Raw genomic sequence first — 26,548 nt, forward strand, 5'->3', positions numbered from 1 at the left:
AGGCCAGAACCTGTCCGTGCAGACCAATTTGGGTTTCCAATCTCTCCAAAAGAATGTGGTGATCGATGGTATCAAAAGCAGCACTAAGGTCTAGGAGTACGAGGACAGATGCAGAGCCTCGGTCTGATGCCATTAAAAGGTCATTTACCACCTTCACAAGTGCAGGCTCAGTGCTATGATGGTGCTATGATGGGGTCTAAAACCAGACTGAAGCATTTCTTATGCATTGTTTGTCTTCAGGAAGGCAGTGAGTTGCTGAGCAACAGCCTTTTCTAAAAATGTTGAGAGGAATGGAAGATTTGATATAGGCCGATAGTTTTTTTATATTTTCTGGGTCAAGGTTTGTTTTTTTCAAGAGAGGCTTTATTACTGCCACTTTTAGTGAGTTTAGTACACATCCGGTGGATAGAGAGCCGTTTATTACGTTCAACATAGGAGGGCCAAGCACAAGAAGCAGCTCTTTCAGTAGTTTAGTTGGAATAGGGTCCAGTATGCAGCTTGAAGGTTTAGAGGCCATGATTATTTTCATCATTGTGTCAAGAGATATAGTACTAAAACACTTGAGTGTCTCTCTTGATCCTAGGTCCTGGCAGAGTTGTGCAGACTGAGGACAACTGAGCTTTGAAGGAATACACAGATTTAAAGAGGAGTCCGTAATTTGCTTTCTAATAATCATGATCTTTTCCTCAAAGAAGTTCATGAATTTATTACTGCTGAAGTGAAAGCCATCCTCTCTTGGGGAATGCTGCTTTTTTGTTAGCTTTACGACAGTATCAAAAAGGAATTTCGGATTGTTCTTATTTTCCTGAATTAAGTTGGAAAAATAGGATGATCGAGCAGCAGTAAGGGCTCTTCGATACTGCACGGTACTGTCTTTCCAAGCTAGTCGGAAGACTTCCCGTTTGGTGTGGCGCCATTTCCGTTCCAATTTTCTGGAAGCTTGCTTCAGAGCTCGGCTCTTTTCTGTATACCAGGGAGCTAGTTTCTTATGAGAAATGTTTTTATCGCGTGCAACTGCATCTAGGGTATTGCGCATGGTTAAATTGAGTTCCTCAGTTAGGTGGTTAAATGATTTTTGTCCTCTGGCGTCCTTGGGTAGACAGAGGGAGTCTGGAAGGACATCAAGGAATCTTTGTGTTGTCTGTGAATTTATAGCACGACTTTTGATGTTCCTTGGTTGGGGTCTGAGCAGATTATTTGTTGCAATTGCAAACGTAATAAAATGGTGGTCTGATAGTCCAGGATTATGAGGAAAAACATTAAGATCCACAACATTTATTCCATGGGACAAAACTAGGTTCAGAGTATGACTGTGACAGTGAGTAGGTCCAGAGACATGTTGGACAAATCCCACTGAGTCAATGATGGCTCCGAAAGCCTTTTGGAGTGGGTCTGTGGACTTTTCCATGTGAATATTAAAGTCACCAAAGATTAGAATATTATCTGCTATGACTACGAGGTCCGATAGGAATTCAGGGAACTCAATGAGGAACGCTGTATATGGCCCATGAGGCCTGTAAACAGTAGCTATAAAAAGTGATTGAGTAGGCTGCAGAGATTTTACATTTCTAGAAGCTCAAAAGATGAAAACGTCAGGGTTTTTTTTTGTAAATTGAAATTTGCTATCGTAAATGTTAGCAACACCTCCGCCTTTGCGGGATGCACGGGGGATATGGTCACTAGTGTAGCCAGGTGGTGTGAGGCCTCATTTAACACAGTAAATTCATCAGGCTTAAGCCATGTTTCAGTCAGGCCAATCACATCAAGATTATAATCAGTGATTAGTTCATTGACTATAATTGCCTTTGAAGTAAGGGATCTAACATTAAGTAGCCCTATTTTGAGATGTGAGGTATCATGATCTCTTTCAATAATGACAGGAATGGAGGAGGTCTTTATCCTAGTGAGATTGCTAAGGCGAACACCGCCATGTTTAGTTTTGCCCAACCTAGGTTGAGGCACAGACACGGTTTCAATAGCTGAGCTGACTACACTGACTGTGCTAGTGGCAGACTCCACTATGCTGGCAGGCTAGCTAACAGCCTGCTGCCTGGCCTGCACCCTATTTCATTGTGGAGCAAGAGGAGTTAGAGCCCTGTCTGTGTTCGTAGATAAGATGAGAGCACCCCTCCAGCTAGGATGGAGTCCGTAACCTTCCGGTTATTGGCCCAACGCTCTAACCACTAGGTTACCTGCCGCCCCTAAATGTTTCTAAAAATCCCCCTATGGGGAAAATTAAATGTGGAGAAGTTTAATTTATTTGCCAAAGAAAACAACAATACAGATAAAAATACAGATAAAAACAAATAATTTTTTTTTAAACAGTGTGGTTGGAAGCCCAATATACAATACATAAATACAAAAGGTTTGTTAAAACAGATAATAAAACCTACTAATTATAAATGTATGATCAGTAATCCCGATAAAAAATGTTGGTTGTTTTGTTTAAATGTGTGTGTAAGAGTTAAACTATTTGGAGGAAACACTTAACACAATATATTTACAATATTTCTTACTAGCGAATACAATAAAGTTGGATTTTTTTTAAAACATTTAAAGATCATTTGTTTATCTGGAACCATTCAGAAAATGTGGCCATGCCTGAGTTGGCTTCATTAATTAGTGAATCAAAATTCTTGTGTGATAAAATAAAATTGGTATCCTCAGCAAAGAGAATGGGAAGTACGGTAGAAGACACAGCAGCAAGGTCATTGAAATAGATTAGGAATAACAAAGGTCCAATTATCAAACCCTGTGTCACGCCATTGGATATCTTGGCCTTGGTAGATGCACATCCGTTTGCATAAACAAATTGTTCTCTATAATAAATTATATGTATAATCATGAAACACGTAATAATGCAATTTATAAAGTCATATTTCATGATCAACCGTTTCAAACGCTTTGGATACATGTAAAAAGATGCCCAGAGCGTATTCATTGTTAAGGGCTGTAAATATTTTATCCAGAAGTTGCAAAAGAGCCATACCTGTGGAGTAGTTTTTACGAAAACCATATTGGTGCTCATATAGAGTGCAGTGTTGATTTAAATGTTTCAACATTCTCTTATACACCAATTTTTCTAGGATTTTAGAAAAACACGGTAGTTGGCCGATAATTTGTAAAAGATCTTGGATACCCAGTTTTATAGATGGGGATAACTTTGGCAATTTTAAAATCTTTAGGAACAATACCATAGATTTGGAGAAGATATACATTAGAGGCTCAGTAATCAAGGAAGACACTGATTTCACCATAGAGGCACCACTCTCCTCATGACCTGCTGCTGATATCTTTAAGTTTCCAATTACCTCCATCACCTCCATTACATATGGAGGGTCAAACTGAGCAGAGAAGGGAAATGTCCCTTAATATAATCCAAGGGATTCCCATTAGTATTTTATTTTTGTATTTGTTTTACCCCTTTTTCTCCCCAATGTTGTGGTATCCAATTGGTAGTTACAGTCTTGCTTCATCACTGCTACTCCCGTACGGACTCGAGAGTGGCGAAGGTCAAGAGCTGTGCGTCCTCCGAAACACAACCCAACCAAGCTGCACTGCTTCTTGACACAATGTCCACTTAACCCGGAAGCCAGCCACAGCAATGTGTCAGAGGAAACACCGTACACCTGGCGACCGTGTCAGCGTGCACTGTGCCCGGCCCGCAACAGGAGTCGATAGTGCGCGATGGGACAAGGTCATCCCTGCCGACCAAACCCTCCCCTAACCCGGACAACATTGTGCCAATTGTGCGACAGAGCCTGGACTCTAACCCAGAATCTCTAGTGGCACAGCTAGCATTGCAATGCATACCTTAGACCACTGCGCCACTCAGGAGGCCCCATTTCCATCAGTTTTGCTAATTTTCTTTGACAGAGAAGAACTCACATTCACAAAAAAGTTATTAAATTCACATGAAATAACATCAGGATCACTATAGGTCTTATTTCCAAAAATAAATTGAGAATTGAAATTTTTCTTATTCAACTGTTGATTGAGGATTTTCCAAGTACTTTATATTATTTAAGGTTTCTTGGAATTTGTTAGTCAAATATATTTTGGGGGATATCCAAAGTAGGTGAGTAAATTTGTTCTTATACTTTGTTTTCAGATGTGTGAGGTCCTCTCTTACAAAGAATTTAAAACGTTTATGAACAAAAATGGACACTCATCCTCCCACTCTTGATGTTCTACACTGGTGAACAGCATTATAAGGAGACATGTCATAAAGCATGGTGGTCTCTTCAGTCAACCATGTTTCTGAAAGGGCAACAATGGAGATTTTTAGAAAAACTGCAAAAGTTAAAGTGAAAGGTAGGAAATAAGCATTTCTTGGAATTAGATAAACTGCTATAAAGGTTGTTAAATTTCTTAACATTATATTAATCGCAAGTGATACTTATTTCTGGTAAATTTCAGGAAGTTTGAATCAATCATTATATCTATTGTTGGCTTCATTAATATCTAATGGGTTAAAGACCATGTTATCAGGGTTGATATCCTGCCCAACTAAGAGAGATACACAGTCGGAATCATCCAGAGAGTGAAAAGGAAACATAGAAGTGCATGCCTCACATGTCCAATACAACCATACATTTGTGTTAGTTTTATCAATAGGGGTGCACTTCCCATGGAATGCACATTGACGCAGTCGACATAACACCACTGAAGACTTCGGAGGGTTATGATGTTTTGAGCAATGTGTGTTTTTGGTCATGAGGTTAGGTGAAACACATGAACAAATTATAGTAAATATACAGTGCATTCGGAAAGTATTCAGACCCTTGACGTTACGTTACAGCCTTATTCTAAAATGTATTGGTCCCCCCCCAATCTACACACAATACCCCATAATGACTAAGCAAATTATTATTACATTACAATTTAATATTAATTATTATTAATAATATTACAATTTTTTATTTGAGCAAATGTATAAATAAATAAATATCACATTTACATAAGTATTCAGACCCTTTACTCAGTACTTTGTTGAAGCAACTTTGGCAGTGATTACAGCCTCGAGTCTTCTTGGGTATGACGCTACAAGCTTGGCACACCTATATTTGGGGAGTTTCTCTCATTCTTCTCTGCAGATCCTCTCAAGCTCTGTCAGGTTGGATGGTGAGCGTCACTGCACAGCTATTTTCAGGTCTCTCCAGTTCATGTCCTGGCTCTGGCTGGGCCACTCAAGGACATTCAGAGACTTGTCCCCAAGCCACCCCTGCGTTGTCTTGGCTGTGTGCTTAGGGTCATTGTCCTGTTGGAAGGTGAACCTTCGTCTGAGGTTATGAGCGCTCTGGAGCAGGTTTTCATCAAGGATCTCTCTGTACTTTGCTCCGTTCATCTTTCCCTCGATCTTGACTTGTCTCCCAGTCCCTGGCGCTGAAAAACATCCCCACAGCATGATGCTGCCACCACCATGCTTCACCGTAGGGATGGTGCCAGGTTTCCTCCAGATGTGGCGCTTGGCATTCAGGCCAAGGAGTTCAATCTTGGTTTCAGCAGATCAGAGAATCTGGTTTCTCATGGTCTGAGAGTCTTTAGGTGCCTTTTGGCAAACTCCAAGCGTGCTGTCATGTGCCTTTTACTGAGGAGTGGCTTCCGTCTGGCCACTCTACCATAAAGGCCTGATTGGTGGAGTGTTGCAGGGATGGTTGTCCTTCTGTAAGGTTCTCCCATCTTCACAGAGGAACTCTTGAGCTCTCCGAGAGTGACCATCGGGTTCTTTGTCATCTCCTGACCAAGGCCCTTCTCCCCCGATTGCTCAGTTTGGCCGGGCGGAAAAAAGGTTAAATAAAAACTGGTTTGAGGTTTCATTCCATCAGGACTATGTTAAAGCAAATAGTCAGTAGGGTACTCCCTATGTCCGATTTTTCAAAATGACTGAATTTGGGTGCTTGATTGAAAACGCCCCAGATTCCTTTAAATGTATAGTAAGGAGATCATTGGATTATGATTTTTCTGAATTTTGACCAAAATAATTTATGGCTGCCTTTGCAGATTAGATTTAAGATTTGGGCGACTTTTCACATGGTTTGTGGAAGAGGTTGGTGGAAAGTACGTGTGACATGCTCTGAAGGATTTTGTTGTTAATGTAACGGGCTCAATAAAGGCAGTGTTATTCTCTCCAAGGCGGCAGGTAGTCTAGCGGTTAAGAGTGTTGAGCCAGTAACCGAAAGGTTGCTGTTTTGAATTCCTGAGCTGACTAAGTGAAAATCTGTTGATGTGCTCTTGAGCAAGGCACTTAATCCTAATTGCTCCTGTAAGTTGATCCGGATAAGAGCATCTGCTAAATTACCAAAATGTAAATGTAGGTAAGAAGTTGAGGAATGTGACAGAATACCATGTAGTCAAGGCCAACGCCATTGGCCAGCTTTCTATAAGAGGGCTATTACGGTGGTTATCTAAACTGAACAAAAATATAAATGCAACATGTAAAGTGTTGGTCTCATGTTTCATGAGCTGAAATAAAAAATCCCAGAAATGTTCCATATGCACAAAAAGCTTATTTCTTTCAAATTTTGTGCACAAATTTGTTTACATCCCTGTTAGTGAGCATTTCTTATTTGCTTAGTTGGGCAGGATATTTTTTGCCAAGCTAATCCATCCACCTGGCAGGTGTGGCATATCAAGAAGCTGATTAAACAGTATGATCATTACGCAGGTGCACCTTGTGCTGGGGACAATAAAAGGCCACTTTAAAAAATGCAGTTTTGTCACACAACACATTGCCACAGATGTCTCAAGTTTTGAGGGAGCGTACAATTGGCATGCTGACTACAGGAATGTCCACCAGACCTGTTGCCAGATAATTTAATGTTAATTTCTCTACCATAAGCTGCCTTAAACTTTGTTTTAGAGAAGTATGTCTAACCGGCCTCACAGCCGCAGACCACGTGTAACCACACCAGCCCAGGATCTCCACATCAGGCTTCTTCACCTACGGGGTGGTGCTGAGTATTTCTGTCTGTAATAAAGCCTTTTCTTTTGGAAAACTCATTCTGATTGCCTGGGCCTCGCTCCCCAGTGGGTGGCTCCCCCACCCATGGCTGCACCCCTGCCCAGTCATATGAAATCCATAGATTAGGGCCTAATTAATTTATTTCAATTGACTGATTTCTTATATGAACTGTAACTCAGTAAAAAAATTGAAATTGTTATATGTTGCGTTTATATTTTTGTTCAGTACAGTCTGAAAAAGGCCTCCCAAATGTCCAACTGTATTCTGAGCAAAAATGGAAATGATGTCAAGAAGTGGTCCGTAGTAGATACAGTGGGGAGAACAAGTATTTGATACACTGCCGATTTTGCAGGTTTTCCTACTTACAAAGCATGTAGAGGTCTGTAATTGTTATCATAGGTACACTGTGAGAGACGGAATCTAAAACAAAAATCCAGAAAACCACATTGTACGATTTTTAAGTAATTAGTTTGTATTTTATTGCATGACATAAGTATTTGATCACCTACCAACCAGTAACAATTCAGGCTCTCACAGACCTGTTAGTTTTTATTTTTAGAAGCTCTCCTATTCTCCACTCATTACCTGTATTAACTGCACCTGTTTGAACTCGTTACCTGTATAAAAGACACCTGTCCACACACTCAATCAAACAGACTCCAACCTCTCCACAATGGCCAAGATCAGAGAGCTGTGTAAGGACATCAGGGATAAAATTGTAGACCTGCACAAGGCTGGGATGGGCTACAGGACAATAGGCAATCAGCTTGGTGAGAAGGCAACAACTGTTGGCGCAATTATTAGAAAATGGAAGAAGTTCAAGATGACGGTCAATCACCCTCGGTCTGGGGCTCCATGCAAGATCTCACCTCGTGGGGCATCAATGATCATGAGGAAGGTGAGGGATCAGCCCAGAACTACACGGCAGGACCTGGTCAATGACCTGAAGAGAGCTGGGACCACAGTCTCAAAGAAAACCATTAGTAACACACTACGCCGTCATGGATTAAAATCCTGCAGCGCACGCAAAGTCCCCCTGCTCAAGCCAGGGCATGTCCAGGCCCGTCTGAAGTTTGCCAATGACCATCTGGATGATCCAGAGGAGGAATGGGAGAAGGTCATGTGGTCTGATGAGACAAAAATAGAGCTTTTTGGCCTAAACTCCACTCTCTGTGTTTGGAGGAAGAAGAAGGATGAGTACAACCCCAAGAACACCATCCCAACCGTGAAGCATGGAGGTGGAAACATCATTCTTTGGGGATGCTTTTCTGCAAAGGGGACAGGACGACTGCACCGTATTGAGGGGAGGATGGATGGGGCCATGTATCGCGAGATCTTGGCCAATAACCTCCTTCCCTCAGTAAGAGCATTGAAGATGGGTCGTGGCTGGGTCTTCCTGCATGACAACGACCCGAAACACACAGCCAGGGCAACTAAGGAGTGGCTCCGTAAGAAGCATCTCAAGGTCCTAGGGTGGCCTAGCCAGTCTCCAGACCTGAACCCAATAGAAAATCTTTGGAGGGAGCTGAAAGTCAGTTTTGCCCTGGAGAAGGTCTGTATGGAGGAGTGGGCCAAAATCCCTGCAGCAGTGTGCGCAAACCTGGTCAAGAACTACAGGAAACGTATGATCTCTGTAATTGCAAACAAAGGTTTCTGTACCAAATCTAAGTTCTGCTTTTCTAATGTATCAAATACTTATGTAATAAAATGAATTACTTAAAAATCATACAATGTGATTTTCTGGATTTTTGTTTTAGATTCCGTCTCTCACAGTTGAAGTGTACCTATGATACAAATTACAGACCTCTACATGCTTTGTAAGTAGGAAAACCTGCAAAATTGGCAGTGTATCAAATACTTGTTCTCCCCACTATATGTTGGAGAGATCCCTATACACTTCCGAACTCAACTTGCTCTTTTCTGTCCATTACCGGCATAAATATACACTGCACATTTCAAACGTTACCAATGCACAATTTCAATGCTTTGTACTGGTCTTGTTTACTTTTTAGGAGACTATAGTTGAGTATTGGAGCACCCATTATGTGAGGTGGCAGAGACCCTTTATCCCTTTGGAATTAGACCCTTAGCGCTTTCCTTATCTCTTTGTCCTGTTTGTTCAGACCTTGCAATCTTCCACCCTCACCCCTCCCCAGTCTCTGTGCCAGTAGGTAAGTAAAGGATTAACCCAATAACACATCATTCGTCCCTTATCCTTCATTTAAACCGTCTGTCCACTAGATTGGCTTCATGACAGCTCCCCCCTCATCCAGTTTCATCTAGCCTACACCAATAACCGTAAGGTCAGATCACTTATGGGTGTCCATTGCTTTGGTTTGAAGCCGAAAGACATTTGAGAGGAAAGTCATATGAATTGTAAACGGGATGCAATGATAAAGTGGTTGACTTAAGGTTGTGGTTCACATTGTGTGTAGTGTAGTGAAGTTACTCAATTCGCCCTGGCCGTTCACCACCAGTGGGTTGCGTCTACCTGTGATGCAAAGTAGCTTGTGTGCTCTACAATGCTTACCACACTACACATCAGTATTGCATAACACAGAGAAAATATAATTCCTATGTGATCAGGCTTGTTTTTTCTGTCCATGGCTAGAAACCTATTTTTCAGCCCGTTAGTCTTGGCGTTAGAAACTGAATTAGTCATGACATCATCAGCAATTATACCATCACATGAATCATAGACATAAACAACATAGTCCCAAAGTTGTTGATATAATGGTGATTCATATGCTGCAACGCTTCAATGTTCCCTATTAACATTCAGAATGATAAATGGATGACCTAACACATACAGTCCCAATCAGAATGATGAATCGATGACCTAACACATACAGTCCCAATCAGAATGATGAATCAATGACCTAACACATAGTCCTCATTCCTTGCTGTATCTTGCCATTTCTGTGGAAAATCACAGGTGTTGACACCAAAAAAGGCATTTGAAGCAGAGGAACCACAAACACCTCCCCCGACTAAATGTATTTTGTTAAGGAACAGGAAACCAGTTTGCTGTTCTGCCATGGTCTGTCTGTCATGGAATGTTTCCAAATATAGGGAAGCACATTTTGTGCACCATTGTTGAAAACCACTGTCGTGAAGCTTAATCACTGGCTTATGAAATGTTATTGTGAAACATTGGGTGCAGCAACTTGGCATAAGATAAATAATTATGGTGCAATGCATCCGACTGTTGGATGATTCATCATGTCTGTTTAACTTGATATTATTTTAAATGTAATATCAACATAGCATTTTTGGTCCATAGCCTGTAATCTTACAGACCAGAATATGCTAAAATGTAAATGTCTTGTTTTATGGTTGCAATGAACAGACAATAGTCTTGTTACCATAGTGCAATAAAAGCCGATACAATATGATATGATGTCATATTGCTACTATATGGATCCAACAACTGGAGTGAAATAGTTGCTCTCTGTGCCAGAAAATAATATTGAGTGAGTCGATATTGAATGACTCACCTCTACTAATAAAACTGCTCATCTTGTGGTTATTTCTTGCACGTCTTCTGAAACACAAGCCCATAGAAGTGACAAGTTTTGCCAGTGCCGTTTTTCTTTTGCCAGTGAGTAGAGAAGCATCATGAACACTATCATGGCTGGAGTCATAGGCCTAGGGTCAAAAGTAGTGCATTATAGTTATAGGCTAGCCAGGGTGTCATTTCAGAGGCAACCTAGTCTGTTCAACACCTGCTTGGAGAATGTGTCTTCATATCCCTGTCAGTGTGTGCTATTGATTCGAGGACACTGTGTTAAGCTTATCTTTTTTCTGACCTAGATGTGACCCAGGTCTTATTCAATCGAAATGTAGACCTTTCCTCTTATAGCATGTGCTAGGTCTTTCTAGCTTACAGTCATGCCAAGTTTGACATGCCTTCTTATGAATTGCTGTGGTGTGAGTCACTTGAGAATAGTACAAAAAGATCATGGTCATCCTAGAACATGCTCTGCATAGAAGTCATGTAAACCAGGCCTGTTCAGTCATGAGTGCCATAGATTTCCCCCTTATATTTGCATTTCTGACTGAAAAAAAGATTCCTGACTTCCACGAATAGGGTGCGTTTTACGTTCTTTAGACAGCAGCGTAGCCTAGTGGTTAGAGCGTTGGACTAGTAACCGAAAGGTTGCAAGATCGAATCCCCAAGCTGACAATGTACAAATCTGTCGTTCTGCCCCTGAACAAGGCAGTTAACCCACTGTTAATAGGCCGTCATTGAAAATAAGAATTTGTTCTTAATTAACTGACTTCCCTAGTTAAATAAAGGTTAAAAAAAAAAAAAGTATGTTAAAAAAAAGGTTCAAATACATCTATCCTCTAACTCAGCCATACTCATTTGGATCCGTAACCAGAACAGGGCCAAGACAGACCCCCCCCCCCCCCCCCCCAATTTTTTTTTTTTAACAGAAACAGAAAACATTCAGGTTTGAACAAACATAAGACATAGAAAATGTGTAGAATTGCAGGAAATGAGCTTGTCCGGGTTACGGAGGGTTTGGCCGGTAGGGATATCCTTGTCTCATCGCACACCAGCGACTCCTGTGGCGGGCTGGGCGCAGTGCGCGCTGACCAAGGTCACCAGGTGCACAGTGTTTCCTCCAACACATTGGTGCGGCTGGCTTCCGGGTTGGATGCGCGCTGTGTTAAGAAGCAGTGCGGCTTGGTTGGGGTTGTGTTTCGGAGGATGCATGACTTTCGACCGAGCCCGTATGGGAGTTGTAGCTTTGAGACAAGATAGTAACTACTAATAATTGGACACTATGAAATTGGGGAGAAAAAGGGGGTAAAATTCAACAAAAAAGAGAGGGAAATATAGAAAATAGTTTATCTATTATCTATCTATCTACACTTGTTACTATTTTTACTTTCTCTTTGAATACTTTTTGAATTTGACACATCAACTGAAACCAGCATGTAGACTGTCTGCAACCAACCAACCATATTGGCTAACCAACATGAGAAACAATGTTGAAGCAGTGGCTAGAGCTTTTTATCATGTTCATCTCTTTCCCACAGGCCCTGGTAAAGCCATTACGGTGTGGTCCACATAGAGATTTCCACTACTTCAGCCGCTAGTGCCTAAGTACGGCGCTCACAGGGACTCCCCACTGGCCTTCCCTTCCCTGCACAGAGAAACAGTACTAGAGACTTCTGGCTCGGGAGCTGTGGACAGTGTCCGAGTGAATGTTGCATTGCTCTAAGAACCCCTCCCGCTCTTCGAGGACCTAACTTACCTACCCATCAAGAGAGCGCTCCTGCCGCTGAGTTAGCTGGTCAGGCATTTCATCCAGCCCCTCAGCATCAGGACTTAGTGAGGCGGCAGCCCCCATCAGCCCCTGTGTCTGGAGCTATTCAGGGGGAGGAGGGGAAGGAGACCCCCGGCCGGTGCATCACTTTCCCTTGAGATGAAGCTTCAAGCCGTGATGGAGAACCTGCACAGGCAGCAGAGGGCCAAGTTGCTGATGGAACTGGAGCAACAGCAGCTGCAGCAGGACGGCTCTCCGCAGGGTCACGGCCGGACCACCGCTGGCGTTGGGGACCAGCTGATGGGAAGCCCCGCCCCGGAGTCAGAGCACGCCCAGATGGCGGCCTTGGCAGCCATGAGGGCGGTGGCGGCCGGGCTGCAGAGGGCCTCAGACAGCCCCATGTCAGAGCGCAGCAGCGGGGGAGAGGACGAGGAAGAAGAGGATGATGACGAGGAGGAGGAAGGGGAGCAGTACAAAGATATGATGGGCTCTGAGGAAGAGGAGATGATGTGAGTAGGACTGCCACATGCTTATACATGCTTATACCTGGCCAGTATCCGATAGGTCGCTAGTTTGAATCCCCAAGCCTTGAGCAAGGCACTTAACACTAATAAATCACTTTGGATAAGAGTGTCTGCTAAATGACTAACCTTGAAAGTCTGACTGGGTGCTTTGCTCTGGTCTAGGGTTTTGTTTTACCTTTGTAAGTTTATTAAAATGTTCCCAATCTTTACCTTTTAGCCTAGCCTATATACTGTCACGCAACACCTTTTTAAAGTTTCAATAGTGTGTTAGCTAGCTTTCCATCAAAATAACCATTGCCCTCGTTATTTCACGAGTGCTTACATAAGTTTCATTTAAATGTTTTACCTTTTATTTATACAGGTCAGTCAATTAAGAACAAATTCGTGTTTGCAATGACGACCATGTCCAACACATCAATAAACAACAATTACACAACACATATCTATATACTCATCAATTACACAATACATATCTATATACTCATCAATTACACAATACATATCTATATACTCATCATTTACACAATACATATCTATATACTCATCATTTACACAATACATATCTATATACTCATCATTTACACAATACATATCTATATACTCATCATTTACACAATACATATCTATATACTCATCATTTACACAATACATATCTATATACTTATAATTTACACAATACATATCTATATACTCATCATTTACACAATACATATCTATATACTCATCAATTACACAATACATATCTATATACTCATCAATTACACACTACATGAAAGCAAATGCAAAACATGAAAATCAAAACACAATAATATGAAACAAACACATTCTTTAGTAAAAAAGGCCCTCTAACATATGCCTGAATTGCCCTAGAGGCACCAAATCCAGCAGCTTTAAGGACTTTTGGAGATCATTCCAAGTCACCCAAACACCAGTACATTGGTAAATACCAGTATGTGTACTGTGTTGTAACTTGGCTGGCATGGCTCTTTCTCTCGGCTGCAGAAAGCAGAAGTGGGATGAGGAGGACTTTGAGGGGGAGATGGAGGAGGACTATGAGGACGAGCTGGTGGACGAGGGGCTTCCCACGGGCCGGGAGGCGCTGGCCCTGCTGCTGCCCCACCGCCAGCTGCATGCCCACTCCCAGCTGCTGAAGCAGGCCCGGCCCCGCACCGGGACCCGCCCAGACCAGGAGCCCAGAGTGGCCATCCTCCCCCCACACGGATCCCACAGCCAGCTGGGCGGCCAGGACCACGGAGACTGGACTTACGAAGAGCAGTTTAGACAGGTAGGGGGGGGGGGGTAATAGTGGGTAGGTACATGTAGGTAGGTATACTCAGTTGTATGATGTCATCATACACAGCAGGGGTGACTTCCTGCTTCCAGACATCAACGGAAGACAATATTTGCCAAGAATGCCACTATTAGCTCTTCAGTTCGGCTCTCCAATTTGAAACCTCCCTCCCTTGAGGCATGCTCACATTGGAAAGGGTCATAGGAAATTTGAATGCTGTTGATGTAAGCAGGAAGTCGCCTAGCTGTGTATGATGTCATATTGCTGAGTCTACCTTTAACCGTCCTTAGCAGGCTCATATTTACTGTAAACACTGCATTGGTTTTGATATGGTTTGGAGACCCTGTTGAAATTGTTGTATAGATACAGAGGGATTGTTTTTATGTGAAGGATTTCCGTTGTGAGAAGCTGTGTTCGAGCATAGCAATAGGGCTATGTTGAGGTGGACCAGAAAGAAGAGAACATAATACACTGCATACATGTATTTCCATACATGTGTATTTCCATACATGTGTTTCCATTGTAGCTAATGCTAAAGGTTAGGTTAGCTATTGATAAAGGGTAGTGAATTGCATTATTTAAACATAAATTATAATTTCTCTTGTGTGAAAACAAAGTTCAACCAACCACAAAATATACCTAGCTGCTATATGCACATTTTACATAAGCCAGCCTCTGTAAAATGCTGCCGCAGGGTATTTTTTTTAAATAGGGAAATACAAGTTAAATGTTTGCTACACATATTGTCATTTTTACACAGACTTCGGAAGTTATGTAATAATGACAATATAATTTTGATACTTGCGTATTTGGTGAAATGATTTAGTACATGGGTCTCTGTGTTGAGACCCAAGGCAAAATGTATGGAATTGGGCATGTTCTACCACATGTTATCATGACATGTCAGCGTTGCCGTAACAATCTGAGTTATATCATGGTTACCCCAGAATCTATATTATATTGTTGACAGTTATATAATCAATAACTGGGCGGCAGGTAGCCTAGTGGTTAGAGCGTTGGACTAGTAAATTAAATGTTGCAAGATCAAATCCCTGAGCTGTCAAGGTACAAATCTGTCATTCTGCCCCTGAACAAGGCAGTTAACCCACTGTTCCTAGGCTGTCATTGAAAATAAGAATTAGTTCTTAACTGACTTGCCTAGTTAAATAAAGGTAAAAAAAAAAAAAGAGTTCCATTCAGATAATGTTACGCAATCCAATGTTAATGACTCACTGCGGAATTCAGTTTATTTCTCTGCATAATTCCCCCCCACACGGAACTCTGTAACTCAAACTTTATGTATTTTCCACCTTCATTTTTATGTTAAACAAACACATGTTAAATGTGTTTTCTTGTTGATAGTAGCTGAGTAGAAGTGCTGTGATGGTCTGGCGTGTGCTTCTCCATGGGGAGGAAGGGGTTAAGACTGTACCATTTATTTTGGGCAGGTGGGTGGAGGCAGTTGGAATGTGCCTGAGGGAGAGTGCTAATCTGGCCATTCAGGACCCAGACCCTCTCAGAAATGTTGCATGTCTCTATCAGTCTGCCAGTTGGAACCATTCCAAACAGAAATGTAAGCCCTGCATTAAAAACTAGACATTCAGGTAAGTGCTAGATGACAGCCAGTGTATAGCTGCCTTTAGCCAAACCTGGCCATGTGGAAAGGTCAGACTAAATTAGCCCCCATGTGGTGGGGACGGAGGTCTGATTAAAAATGTGGTCATCAATTAATCAAAATTGAGGCGAGGCAGGTTGCCAGTAGCCACTGATAGAAGATATCTGCCGGCGGCATAAGGAGGCAGCTGAATTACAAAAAGGATTCGTTGGGTGGATATCAAATTATACCAGCAGTGGATACTTTTTTGCCAACGAAACTGATTTGCCCCTGGTAGAGTGCCATTTGAGCTGTGTTATTTTAGTGACACCCATCCCTACCCCCTGGCGCCTGTACATACACCTGCCCCCTGATATTTTGTTATGGCAGCACTTCTTTTATTACTACCCGGACCTCTTTCCATTCACTGTTGTTTACTCCATCAAACACATGAGGGAGGATCTTTTTCTTTTTTTTCTCCCAACCTGTAGGCCTACATGTATCTGTTACAGTTCAACATCTGATAAGGCAGAGGTCATCATACCCGTTCGTTATCACAATAACATGACACGAGAATCTGGTGCTTTCTGGGCTAGCCTACTTCCACTGATCAGCACTGTCCAAAATGTCACCCTATTTCCTATTTGTGGTGTGTGTGTATATGTGTATATATATATATATATATATGTGTATATATATATATATATATATATATATATATATATATATATATATATATATACAGTGCCTTGCGAAAGTATTCGGCCCCCTTGAACTTTGCGACCTTTTGCCACATTTTAGGCTTCAAACATAAAGATATAAAACTGTATTTTTTTGTGAAGAATCAACAACAAGTGGGACACAATCATGAAGTGGAACGACATTTATTGGATATATCAAACTTTTTTAACAAATCAAAAACTGAAAAATTGGGCGTGCAAAATTATTCAGCCCCTTTACTTTCAGTGCAGCAAACTCTCTCCAGAAGTTCAGTGAGGATCTCTGAATGATCCAATGTTGACCTAAATGACTAATGATGATAAATACAATCCACCTGTGTGTAATCAAGTCTCCGTATAAATGCACCTGCACTGTGATAGTCTCAGAGGTCCGTTAAAAGCGCAGAGAGCATCATGAAGAACAAGGAACACACCAGGCAGGTCCGAGATACTGTTGTGAAGAAGTTTAAAGCCGGATTTGGATACAAAAAGATTTCCCAAGCTTTAAACATCCCAAGGAGCACTGTGCAAGCGATAATATTGAAATGGAAGGAGTATCAGACCACTGCAAATCTACCAAGACCTGGCCGTCCCTCTAAACTTTCAGCTCATACAAGGAGAAGACTGATCAGAGATGCAGCCAAGAGGCCCATGATCACTCTGGATGAACTGCAGAGATCTACAGCTGAGGTGGGAGACTCTGTCCATAGGACAACAATCAGTCATATATTGCACAAATCTGGCCTTTATGGAAGAGTGGCAAGAAGAAAGCCATTTCTTAAAGATATCCATAAAAAGTGTTTAAAGTTTGCCACAAGCCACCTGGGAGACACACCAAACATGTGGAAGAAGGTGCTCTGGTCAGATGAAACCAAAATTGAACTTTTTGGCAACAATGCAAAATGTTATGTTTGGCGTAAAAAAACACAGCTGAACACACCATCCCCACTGTCAAACATGGTGGTGGCAGCATCATGGTTTGGGCCTGCTTTTCTTCAGCAGGGACAGGGAAGATGGTTAAAATTGATGGGAAGATATATGGAGCCAAATACAGGACCATTCTGGAAGAAAACCTGATGGAGTCTGCAAAAGACCTGAGACTGGGACGGAGATTTGTCTTCCAACAAGACAATGATCCAAAACATAAAGCAAAATCTACAATGGAATGGTTCAAAAATAAACATATCCAGGTGTTAGAATGGCCAAGTCAAAGTCCAGACCTGAATCCAATCGAGAATCTGTGGAAAGAACTGAAAACTGCTGTTCACAAATGCTCTCCATCCAACCTCACTGAGCTCGAGCTGTTTTGCAAGGAGGAATGGGAAAAAATGTCAGTCTCTCGATGTGCAAAACTGAAAGAGACATACCCCAAGCGACTTACAGCTGTAATCGCAGCAAAAGGTGGCGCTACAAAGTATTAACTTAAGGGGGCTGAATAATTTTGCACGCCCAATTTTTCAGTTTTTGATTTGTTAAAAAAGTTTGAAATATCCAATAAATGTCGTTCCACTTCATGATTGTGTCCCACTTGTTGTTGATTCTTCACAAAAAAATACAGTTTTATATCTTTATGTTTGAAGCCTGAAATGTGGCAAAAGGACGCAAAGTTCAAGGGGGCCGAATACTTTCGCAAGGCACTGTATATATATATATATATATATATATATATATATATATATATATATATATATATATATATTACACACACACACAGTGCATTCGGAAAGTAATTAGGCCTCATTATGGGAATAAACCCCAAAAACAGGTTTTTATACCTTTTTGCAAATGTATGAAAAGGACATTCAGAGACTTGTCCTGAAGCCACTTCTGCGTTGTCCTGTTGGAAGGTATATGTTCGCCCCAGTCTGAGGTCCTAAGCGCTCATAAGCAGGTTTTCATCAAGGATCTCTCTGTACTTCGCTCCGTTCATCTTTCCCTCGATCCTGACTAGTCTCCTAGTCCCTGCCACTGAAAAGCATCCCCACAGCATGATGCTGCCACCACCATTCTTCACCGTAGGGATGGTGCCAGGTTTCCTCCAGACGTGACTCTTGGCATTCAGGCCAAAGAGTTCAATCTTGGTTTCATCAAATCAGAGAATCTTGTTTCTTATGATCTGAGAGTCTTTAGGTGCCTTATGGCAAACTCCAAGTGGGCTGTCATGTGCCTTTTACTGAGGAGTGGCTTTCGTCTGGCCACTCTACCATAAAGGCCTGATTGGTGGAGTGTTGCAGAGATGGTTGTCCTTCTGGAAGGTTATCCCATCTCCACAGAGGAAATCTGGAGGTCTGTCAGAGTGACCATCGGGTTATTTTCTGCAAGGTAACTAAATGTGGAAAAAGTCAAAGGGTCTGAATACTTTATGAATGCACTGTGTGTGTATATATATATATATTTATATTTTTTGGGGGGTGTTAGTTTAATGTGTATTTTATATCTTGTTATACAGGGCGCATTTGTCTTCCCTGTCAAAATAAAGGTTAAATAAAAATATATTGTACTACTTTTGGCCAGAAAGTAGTGCACTGTGTAGGGAATACGGTGCCATTTCTGAAGCAGCTTGGTGCTCAATCACCAGAGGGTAAACTCTATGTTTTACCTCCCATGTTTAATTTACAGTCTTGTTTGTTGTGTTCAGAACTGGCTTTACCCCCTGCAGCTCATTAACCCTGCAGCTGGTGTGTAGACTTACATATTCACCTCTTGTATTTTGTTTTAACACCTTGAAACATGTACTAATTGTTATCACAGCATGCCGTGCATTCAGACCTCTGTAACAAACATGTCCAACTCCAAAAATGTGAGAAAAAAAATGCAAGCTGTTTTTACATACAGAGAAATACTCCAGTAAAATAAATTGCATCTTAATTGACAATCCACCAGGCCCCTACTTATAGCACAATTCCAGATGAAACCTCAAATTTTGGGCCTTTTAGAATGACAATTACCATGTTGCTCTTTCCTGAAGTTGACTAACCACAACAGTAATTTTGTTGAAGGGGAATCTGTTGCTCATCCACAAATGAGGCGGAGAGTGTTGACCTCCCCACTGTCCATTGCCTACCCCTTCTCCTTTCATTACACATTCATCCTCCGGCTATAAAACTCCAAAGCAGAAAATACTTTGATGTACCCTGTCCTGTTTTTTAAATACAAACAGCAGGGCAGATGTAACACAGGTGGACAGTAAAGAGAGTATCTGTTTTAAAATGTATCGCACTCATTATTATCAGGGAGTTGGTATTAAATATTGATTTGCACGCACCAACACACAGAATGGGGGGGAAGGGTGGTGACCCCAGGAAATGCAGGATGAATTGGAGACAATGCCACAAAGTGACACTTATTGGGATTACTCGCCAGCGTGATTCTGCTGATACTACTCCTATATCGATGGCATTCCTTGATGTTCACTCCTGAAATTTGTAACCTATACAGTGGATTCTGAAAGTTTTCAGACCCCTTGACTTTTTCCACATTTTGTTATGTTACAGCCTAATTCTAAAATGTATTAAATAGTTTTTTCCCTCATCAATCTACACATAATAACCCATAATGACAAAGAAAAAACTTTTTTTTTTAAATGTTTGCAATAAAAATTAAAAACAATCATGGCATACCCAAGAAGACTGTCAAAGGTTCTTCAACAAAGTACTGAGTAAAAGTTCTGAATGCTTTTTTGGTTTTTGCAAAAATGTCTAAACCTGTTTTTGCTTTGTCATTTTGGGGTGTTGTGTGTAGATTGATGAGGGGGGGGGGGGAATATTTCATCAATTTAGAATAAGGCTGTAATGTAACAAAATGTGGAAAAGGTCAAGGGGTCTGAATTTTTTCCAAATGCACTGTAAGTGGTACATCCTTGTATTACACAAAGTCTTGCTCAAAATGTGACTCGAGCCTTTTGCTATTGGTGTAACCACTGTAAAACAGTTTGCCTCTGAAACCATGTAGCCTAAAAGGATTCGCTCGTACAAAACAAGTCAATTGGCCTGATATATAGTGCCCTCCGTAATTATTGGGACAGTTAAGCATTTTTTTCTTATTTTGTCTCTCTACTCTAAAATTTGGGATTTGAAATCTAAAAATGACTGAGGTTAAAGTTCAACTGCTTTAATTTTTGTGTATTTTCATCCATATCAGGTTAAGTATTTAGAAATTACAGAACTTTTTATACAGCAAAAATATTGGGACAAATTCACTTGCATGCATTTGCTGTATAATTTGGTTGTTTCAGATTATTTTGTGCCCAATAGAAATTAATGGTAAATAATGTATTGTGTCAATTTGGAGTCACATTTATTGTAAATAACAATAGAATATGTTTCGAAATACTTCTACATTAATGTGGATGCTACCATGATTACAGATGATCCTGAATCAATCGTAAATAATGATGAGTGAGAAAGTTAGACGCACAAATATCATACCTTCAAGACATGCTAACCTCTCACCATTACAATAATAGGGGAGGTTCGAATTTTTGGGGGATATTTGTGTGTCTAAAAATGTTTTAACTCCTTATTCACAATTCATTCAGGATTATCCATATTCACGGTAGCATCCAGATTAATGTAGAAGTGTATTGAAACATATTCTATTCTTATTTACAATAAAAGTGACTCCAAAATGACATTATTTATCATTCATTTCTATTGGGCACAAAATAATCTGAAACAACCTAATTATACAGCAAGTGTGTAGAGTCACAAGCTTGATGTAGTCACTGTGTGCTACAAATATGGGACCAAATACTTCACTTTTGACTACTTTAATACACATATAAGTGAATTTGTCTCAAAGCTTTTGCTCCCCTAATTTGGGGGGACTATATACAAAAAGTGCTGTCCTTTATAAACGTGCTGTCCTTTATAAATTAAAGCTGACAGTCTTCACTTTAACCTGGTTGTTCGATTTAAAATCCCAACTTTTGAACTATAGAGCCAAAATAATAATTACGGAGGACACTGTAAATGAATAAAATCCAGGCAAAGTCAGTGATGTATTGCATCCAGTTCTCACAGCATTTATTTGTGTGACCCAATCATTTGTGTGCAGTGCACGACAGATCATTGGAGGATATGCTGAAGGTCTGTTGAAAAGTTCTGTCGTCAAACTATCGGCCATGAAGTGCCCTGGGGAACCTTTGGGTGTGTGACAGACTTTGTTTTAACACAAAGAAAGAACAGGGTTAATGGAACTAGGCATCCCATAAAAACAACGGCTTAAACAAAACAAACAGTGGCATGGGAAGACCTATTAAAGTCTTCCTGTTGAGTCAAGGAGAAACAGAGGGATGTAACTAAAGGGTGTGGGAGGGAGCGAGGGAGAGAGAGAGCAGTTTGAACAGCAGCCAAGCAGTACAAGTGTAGTGAATACTGGCTTTTGGCTGTGAAGTGGAGTGTTTTTAAGTGTCCAGTATCTAGTTGCTGTGCAGCTGATGTCAGAACTGTGCAGCCAAGGGGATTCTGGAAATTGGCAGGCACTCAATATGGTGTTGAAGGGGGGTAGCTAGTTGCAGGAATGTAAACAATGATTGCATAAAGGTCAGCATTTCTTTTTCTGTGTTCCCATTTTGGCATTTGGCCTTTTTTGTATAGTTTCAAGGCATCTACACAGTGTCTTTAGTTATCTGGGAAAACCTAGTTTTGTATTTATTCAGAAAGTGATTTGATTTAACCGTGACTTGTCAACTAATACATTGTCAGGGAGTGGATTGAGATTATACAACATGCATTTGCTTTATTGGCTAAAGCAAAAAAAATAACGAAATATGTTTGACATTGCTAGACTGAGTCCAACCTCTCAAACCATATATCTTTCTTTGTGGATGACCTGCGTCGTTTGTTGTGTCTAATCTGTACATTTCTATACAAGGCTCAAGCTTCTTACGGTATGAAAGACTAGAATGTAACCTTGTGCCAAAATACTCTGGTAAAAATGCGATTACTATTGAAGTGTCAACAAACAAGGTTATGACGTCTATGAAAGAAGTCATCTATAGAAACATCCATATCCTTACAAAGACCATGTTTGTGCTCTGTCGCCTTGAAATAGCTTGAAACAGTTCTCCATCAGCCTTGGGCATTAAAAGGTTGCATTCTTTAAGAAATTAATGGGAAATAGATCAGACACAGATATAATGTTTCACACTACCTGGTATTTCTGAATCCACCTTATTTGAAATAGATTGGGGAAAATGTCAGTTGGGGAAAATGTAAATGTACAATTCAATAGCCATTATAAGCATGACCGTCATACAAAGAATGATGTGTGAGATTAACCAGCCACACCTTGTTTTGATCCTATCCACTTCTGAAAGATGGTTAGGATTCAAGTCACAACAGTGGGCATTGTCATGACTCCCCCTGGGGTATATTCATTACGCTGATTCTGTTGCAAAACATTTACTGCCATTTACTGCAAACTGAAAATGTTTTGCAATGAAAAAATGTGTTTCTATTCGACAAATTCAGGTCGGTACCACAACATGGCAGCTGACAAGGAGAGGACAATTTTTATTTTATTTAAAAATATATATATATTTAACCATTATTTAACTAGGCAAGTCAGTTAAGAACAAATTCTTATTTACAATGACGGCCTACACTGGCCAAACCCTTACGACGCTAGCTGGGGCAATTGTGTGCGCCCTATGATCAAGGGTTAGCACAGGTTAAACATTTTACCCATCCAACCTATTGATCTGGATGGCCCGACCAACACAACCAGGGCAGATGTCACTAGTTACCACAGCCACAAAATTGTGGCTAAACCCCAACTATTTTGACAATTATCTCAATTAAAATCTGCTTTTAAACTTAACCTTAATCACACTGCTAACCTTATGAGGAACATTTCATGAATTTATACGATATAGCCAATTTGGACTTTGTGGCTGTGGTAACTAGTGTTAACTGACCAGGACATCTCCTTCCCTAAAGAGCCACATGGAAAGGGCTGCTGAGGGTGGGGGGGGGGGACGTGACCTGGGCTGTCGTTATCCATCACCCTCATAGCCAAGGTTATCAATCATTCTGATTGACACTCTGCTAACAACCAGAGCCTTTCTCGCCAGACATGTCTTCTGTTCCCTTCAGATTGTCTGCCGGTCCTGTTTGGTAACGCAGGCACTGGGACCAGTTTGTTTGGTTAGGTGATGTTGTCTTCTTAGCGCCTGTTCTTGATCGTGCCAATCAAACAGTTCCCCATCCACTCACATTGCTCACATGTGAAACTGCAGCTTGCTCAAAGTTCCGCCCTACCTTCTTTGGCATTTATAAACTTGATACTATTCATTAGACTGTGTAGTTAGGTTAGGCCCTTAATACATCGTCATACAGTTAGCAATCTAGACGCTCTCACAAGCTGCCAACTGTTCCACATTCTTATCAAAGTCTATACAGGCTGTATGTACTGTAAGAACAGCTGAGGTTAGTGGGAATGGGATACATGTGTCATTGAATAGTGTTCATTCTATTTCCATGTCTTGTATCGTCAAGTGGTGTTCACTCTATTTTCACATCAACTGTAAATATATCCAATGAAAGACATGATTATTACTTTGACGTTGGCCCTATGCAGGATTCCTTCATTGACTCCATTAATTGACAGAATTCAAACATATTACACTTGCTATGCTACCCTTTGCATTGTGTATCACCATATTACTCTTAATCCAAGCAAAGCAGTTTGTTGTTATTTTTTTTACAATCCTCTCCAATCTCTCTTCAGTTCTTAGAAAATGCTGCAATACTCACTGGGAGGAACAGCTTTGTTTTTGCTTCTCTGAGTATTTGCTTACGTCTAAATCTTTTGATACTGTCCCAACCCACTATCCATTAGGTGAATCTTGGATTATGAAGTCAGGAATTCAGTTTTGTGGGCGACCCAACCAAATTCACATAGAAATGTGAGTTATAGATCTGTCATTCTGAAAGCAAGTCTATGAAGCTTCCCATTCTTACGTTTAGTTTTTGATTATTTTACTTTCGGTTTTGTACACCAGCTGAAAGTACAATATTTTTGGTTGTTGAAAATATATATTTTACAGCTGTTTAGATGGTACAATGACTCTCTACACTATACTTATTTGGCTTGTTTGTCACATAAACTAAAATGACACTAAATATTTTAATTTTAGCAACCAGGAAATGGGGGAGCGATTTCTACATAGTGCACCTTTTTTTAAATGTGTTGTGCCATGTTCAACAGTGGTTCTGTCTCTAGGTATAGTGCTCAGGTAGCCTAGTGGTTAAGCGCATTGTGCCCTTGAGCAAGGCACTTAACCCTAGTTGCTCTGAATAAGTGTGTCTGCTAAAATGTAAATGTAGAAAGGCTGAATTTGTTTTCAGGTTTGAAAACAAGACAAAATGTCTTTGAAGAGGTTTATGTATTTGTTTTCTCGGTAAAAGTACAGATAAATCTCAAATGAAAATTTCAGAACATTTTCTCAGTTATTCGACATTTAAAATAACAAACTGGTTGTGGTGTGAAGGTTGGTAATGTGTTACAACAGTATGATGTATGGGGTGTAGAAAGAGGGTAGAGACAAACAGGGAAGACAAAAATATAACTTTTTTTTGTCAGACTAGTTTCAGGCTCATTCAAATAGAGAGTGGAACTGCTCTTGCTATTCTTTCATTGACCATCCACAGGTGTGAACCGTGTTCATTCTTACTGTGCTAATGTCTTCACACTACAAAATAGAAACATCCATTTACAAAAAAAAGTAGAGGTTGGGGTTTATTTTATTTACATACTTTAAACTTTACTTTTTAAAAAACGACAGTGTACTTTGCTGGTTCCCTCTTCTTAAGTTTGTTCAGTGTATTATGTTCTTGTTCTTGTTCCTACAGCTTATTGAAAGTTTAACGTGACTTGTACAATTGATTTTCCCCTTGAATGGAAATCTTCTCAAGAAGGCAAGTAGTGAAATTGCTTGCTACGATAAATCTAGCCAATTCCAATAATGTGGACCTAAATAGCATTATGAGCAATTTTTTCTAATAAAGAAATGTAGGCTGTTGGTTGTGAAACATATATGGTAACCGCGTGGTATAATGCTCGACACAAATCATGGCTTATCTGTTTCTACACACCAATCACAAATGATAAATACTGAACAGTTGCTCCTTTAATTCAATACATATTTAGTAAGCTAGCAAAGTCACCCAGCATAGCAGGAGCTAGATACCTCTTCTCACTGCGATGCTTTGCCATTACTGTGGTTTCTTAGGTGGTGCTGTGGTTTTATATCTCTTTGAGTTGGAAATCAAAGTATGAGTGTGATAATGAGTCAAAGGGAGCAGTCTGTGCCACATTTTGTTGTTGAATTGTCCTTGTTCACTTGATAAGCGTGTTAAAACGCAACAAACTAGCATGGGAGAGACACAGCTAGGAACTATACACTATTTGAATAAGAGAGATCATGTGCCCAGGTTCACACTCCATATACAGCACCCCCTCACACCGGTGAAGTCAAGCTGCATGCTCGCTTCCTCCCATCCCCCTCCTGGCCTCTCTCTCCCCTCCCCCACTGCCCTCCTCTCTGTGTGTGTGTGTGTGTGTGTGTGTGTGTGTGTGTGTGTGTGTGTGTGTGTGTGTGTGTGTGTGTGTGTGTGTGTGTGTGTGTGTGTGTGTGTGTGTGTGTGTGTGTGTGTGTGTGTGTGTGTGTGTGTGTGTGTGTGTCAGTCAGTCAGCCCTGGCAGGTGTGAAAGGATGGGTGTGTTTCATAGGCAACAGCTCGTGTGACACACCAGCTCCATGCGATCCCCTCTCAATGTCCATGTGGGGACAGGGCTCAATAGCTAGGCCCAATTATGTGCTACGTGACACTTGTTGCGAGGTGCCTGGATGACTCGTATGGGACTCCGATAGCTGTTGTTTTTCGCAACCTCTGAGTAACCGTGACTACTTGTGCTGGAATTATTCATGATGTTTGACATGAAACAGATTTTTGTGTGTGTTTCACCCAACAGGCAAACAACAAGCTTGACCTGCATAGTTAAAGCATTCAGAAATGAATACGTTGCAGATCTTGTATCAATGATCCAGGAGACACGAACAAAGAAACATGAAGTCATAAACAGCAGCCTGAACAAAGCTTGCTCAAATGTTTTATGCAGCTCACACACACAGGCAATGCATGGAAGTAGTGTCTTTGACTATGTGTTGGCCA

At 40.9% G+C, this 26,548-nt stretch overlaps 1 protein-coding gene and 1 long non-coding RNA gene across 2 annotated transcripts in view; one reads left to right on the plus strand and one right to left on the minus strand.

The window, feature by feature from the left end:
• LOC139371837 (uncharacterized) overlaps positions 1 to 10,606 on the minus strand; it is a 38,270-nt gene extending 27,664 nt beyond the window's left edge. Inside the window, exon 1 of the long non-coding RNA XR_011627453.1 lies at positions 10,462 to 10,606. This is a non-coding gene — a long non-coding RNA (uncharacterized lncRNA). The remainder of the gene's footprint in view (positions 1 to 10,461) is intronic.
• The window catches only part of LOC139371523 (AT-rich interactive domain-containing protein 3A-like), a 59,339-nt gene that overhangs the window by 16,588 nt on the left and 16,203 nt on the right, over positions 1 to 26,548 (plus strand). The window contains exons 2-3 of the mRNA XM_071111944.1: positions 12,014 to 12,752; positions 13,770 to 14,052. Of these exons, the coding sequence (XP_070968045.1) occupies positions 12,403 to 12,752; positions 13,770 to 14,052 (633 nt within the window). The 5' untranslated portion in view covers positions 12,014 to 12,402. The remainder of the gene's footprint in view (positions 1 to 12,013; positions 12,753 to 13,769; positions 14,053 to 26,548) is intronic.

This window comes from Oncorhynchus clarkii, chromosome 1 (genome assembly GCF_045791955.1).
Source record: "Oncorhynchus clarkii lewisi isolate Uvic-CL-2024 chromosome 1, UVic_Ocla_1.0, whole genome shotgun sequence".
Taxonomy (NCBI): domain Eukaryota; kingdom Metazoa; phylum Chordata; class Actinopteri; order Salmoniformes; family Salmonidae; genus Oncorhynchus; species Oncorhynchus clarkii.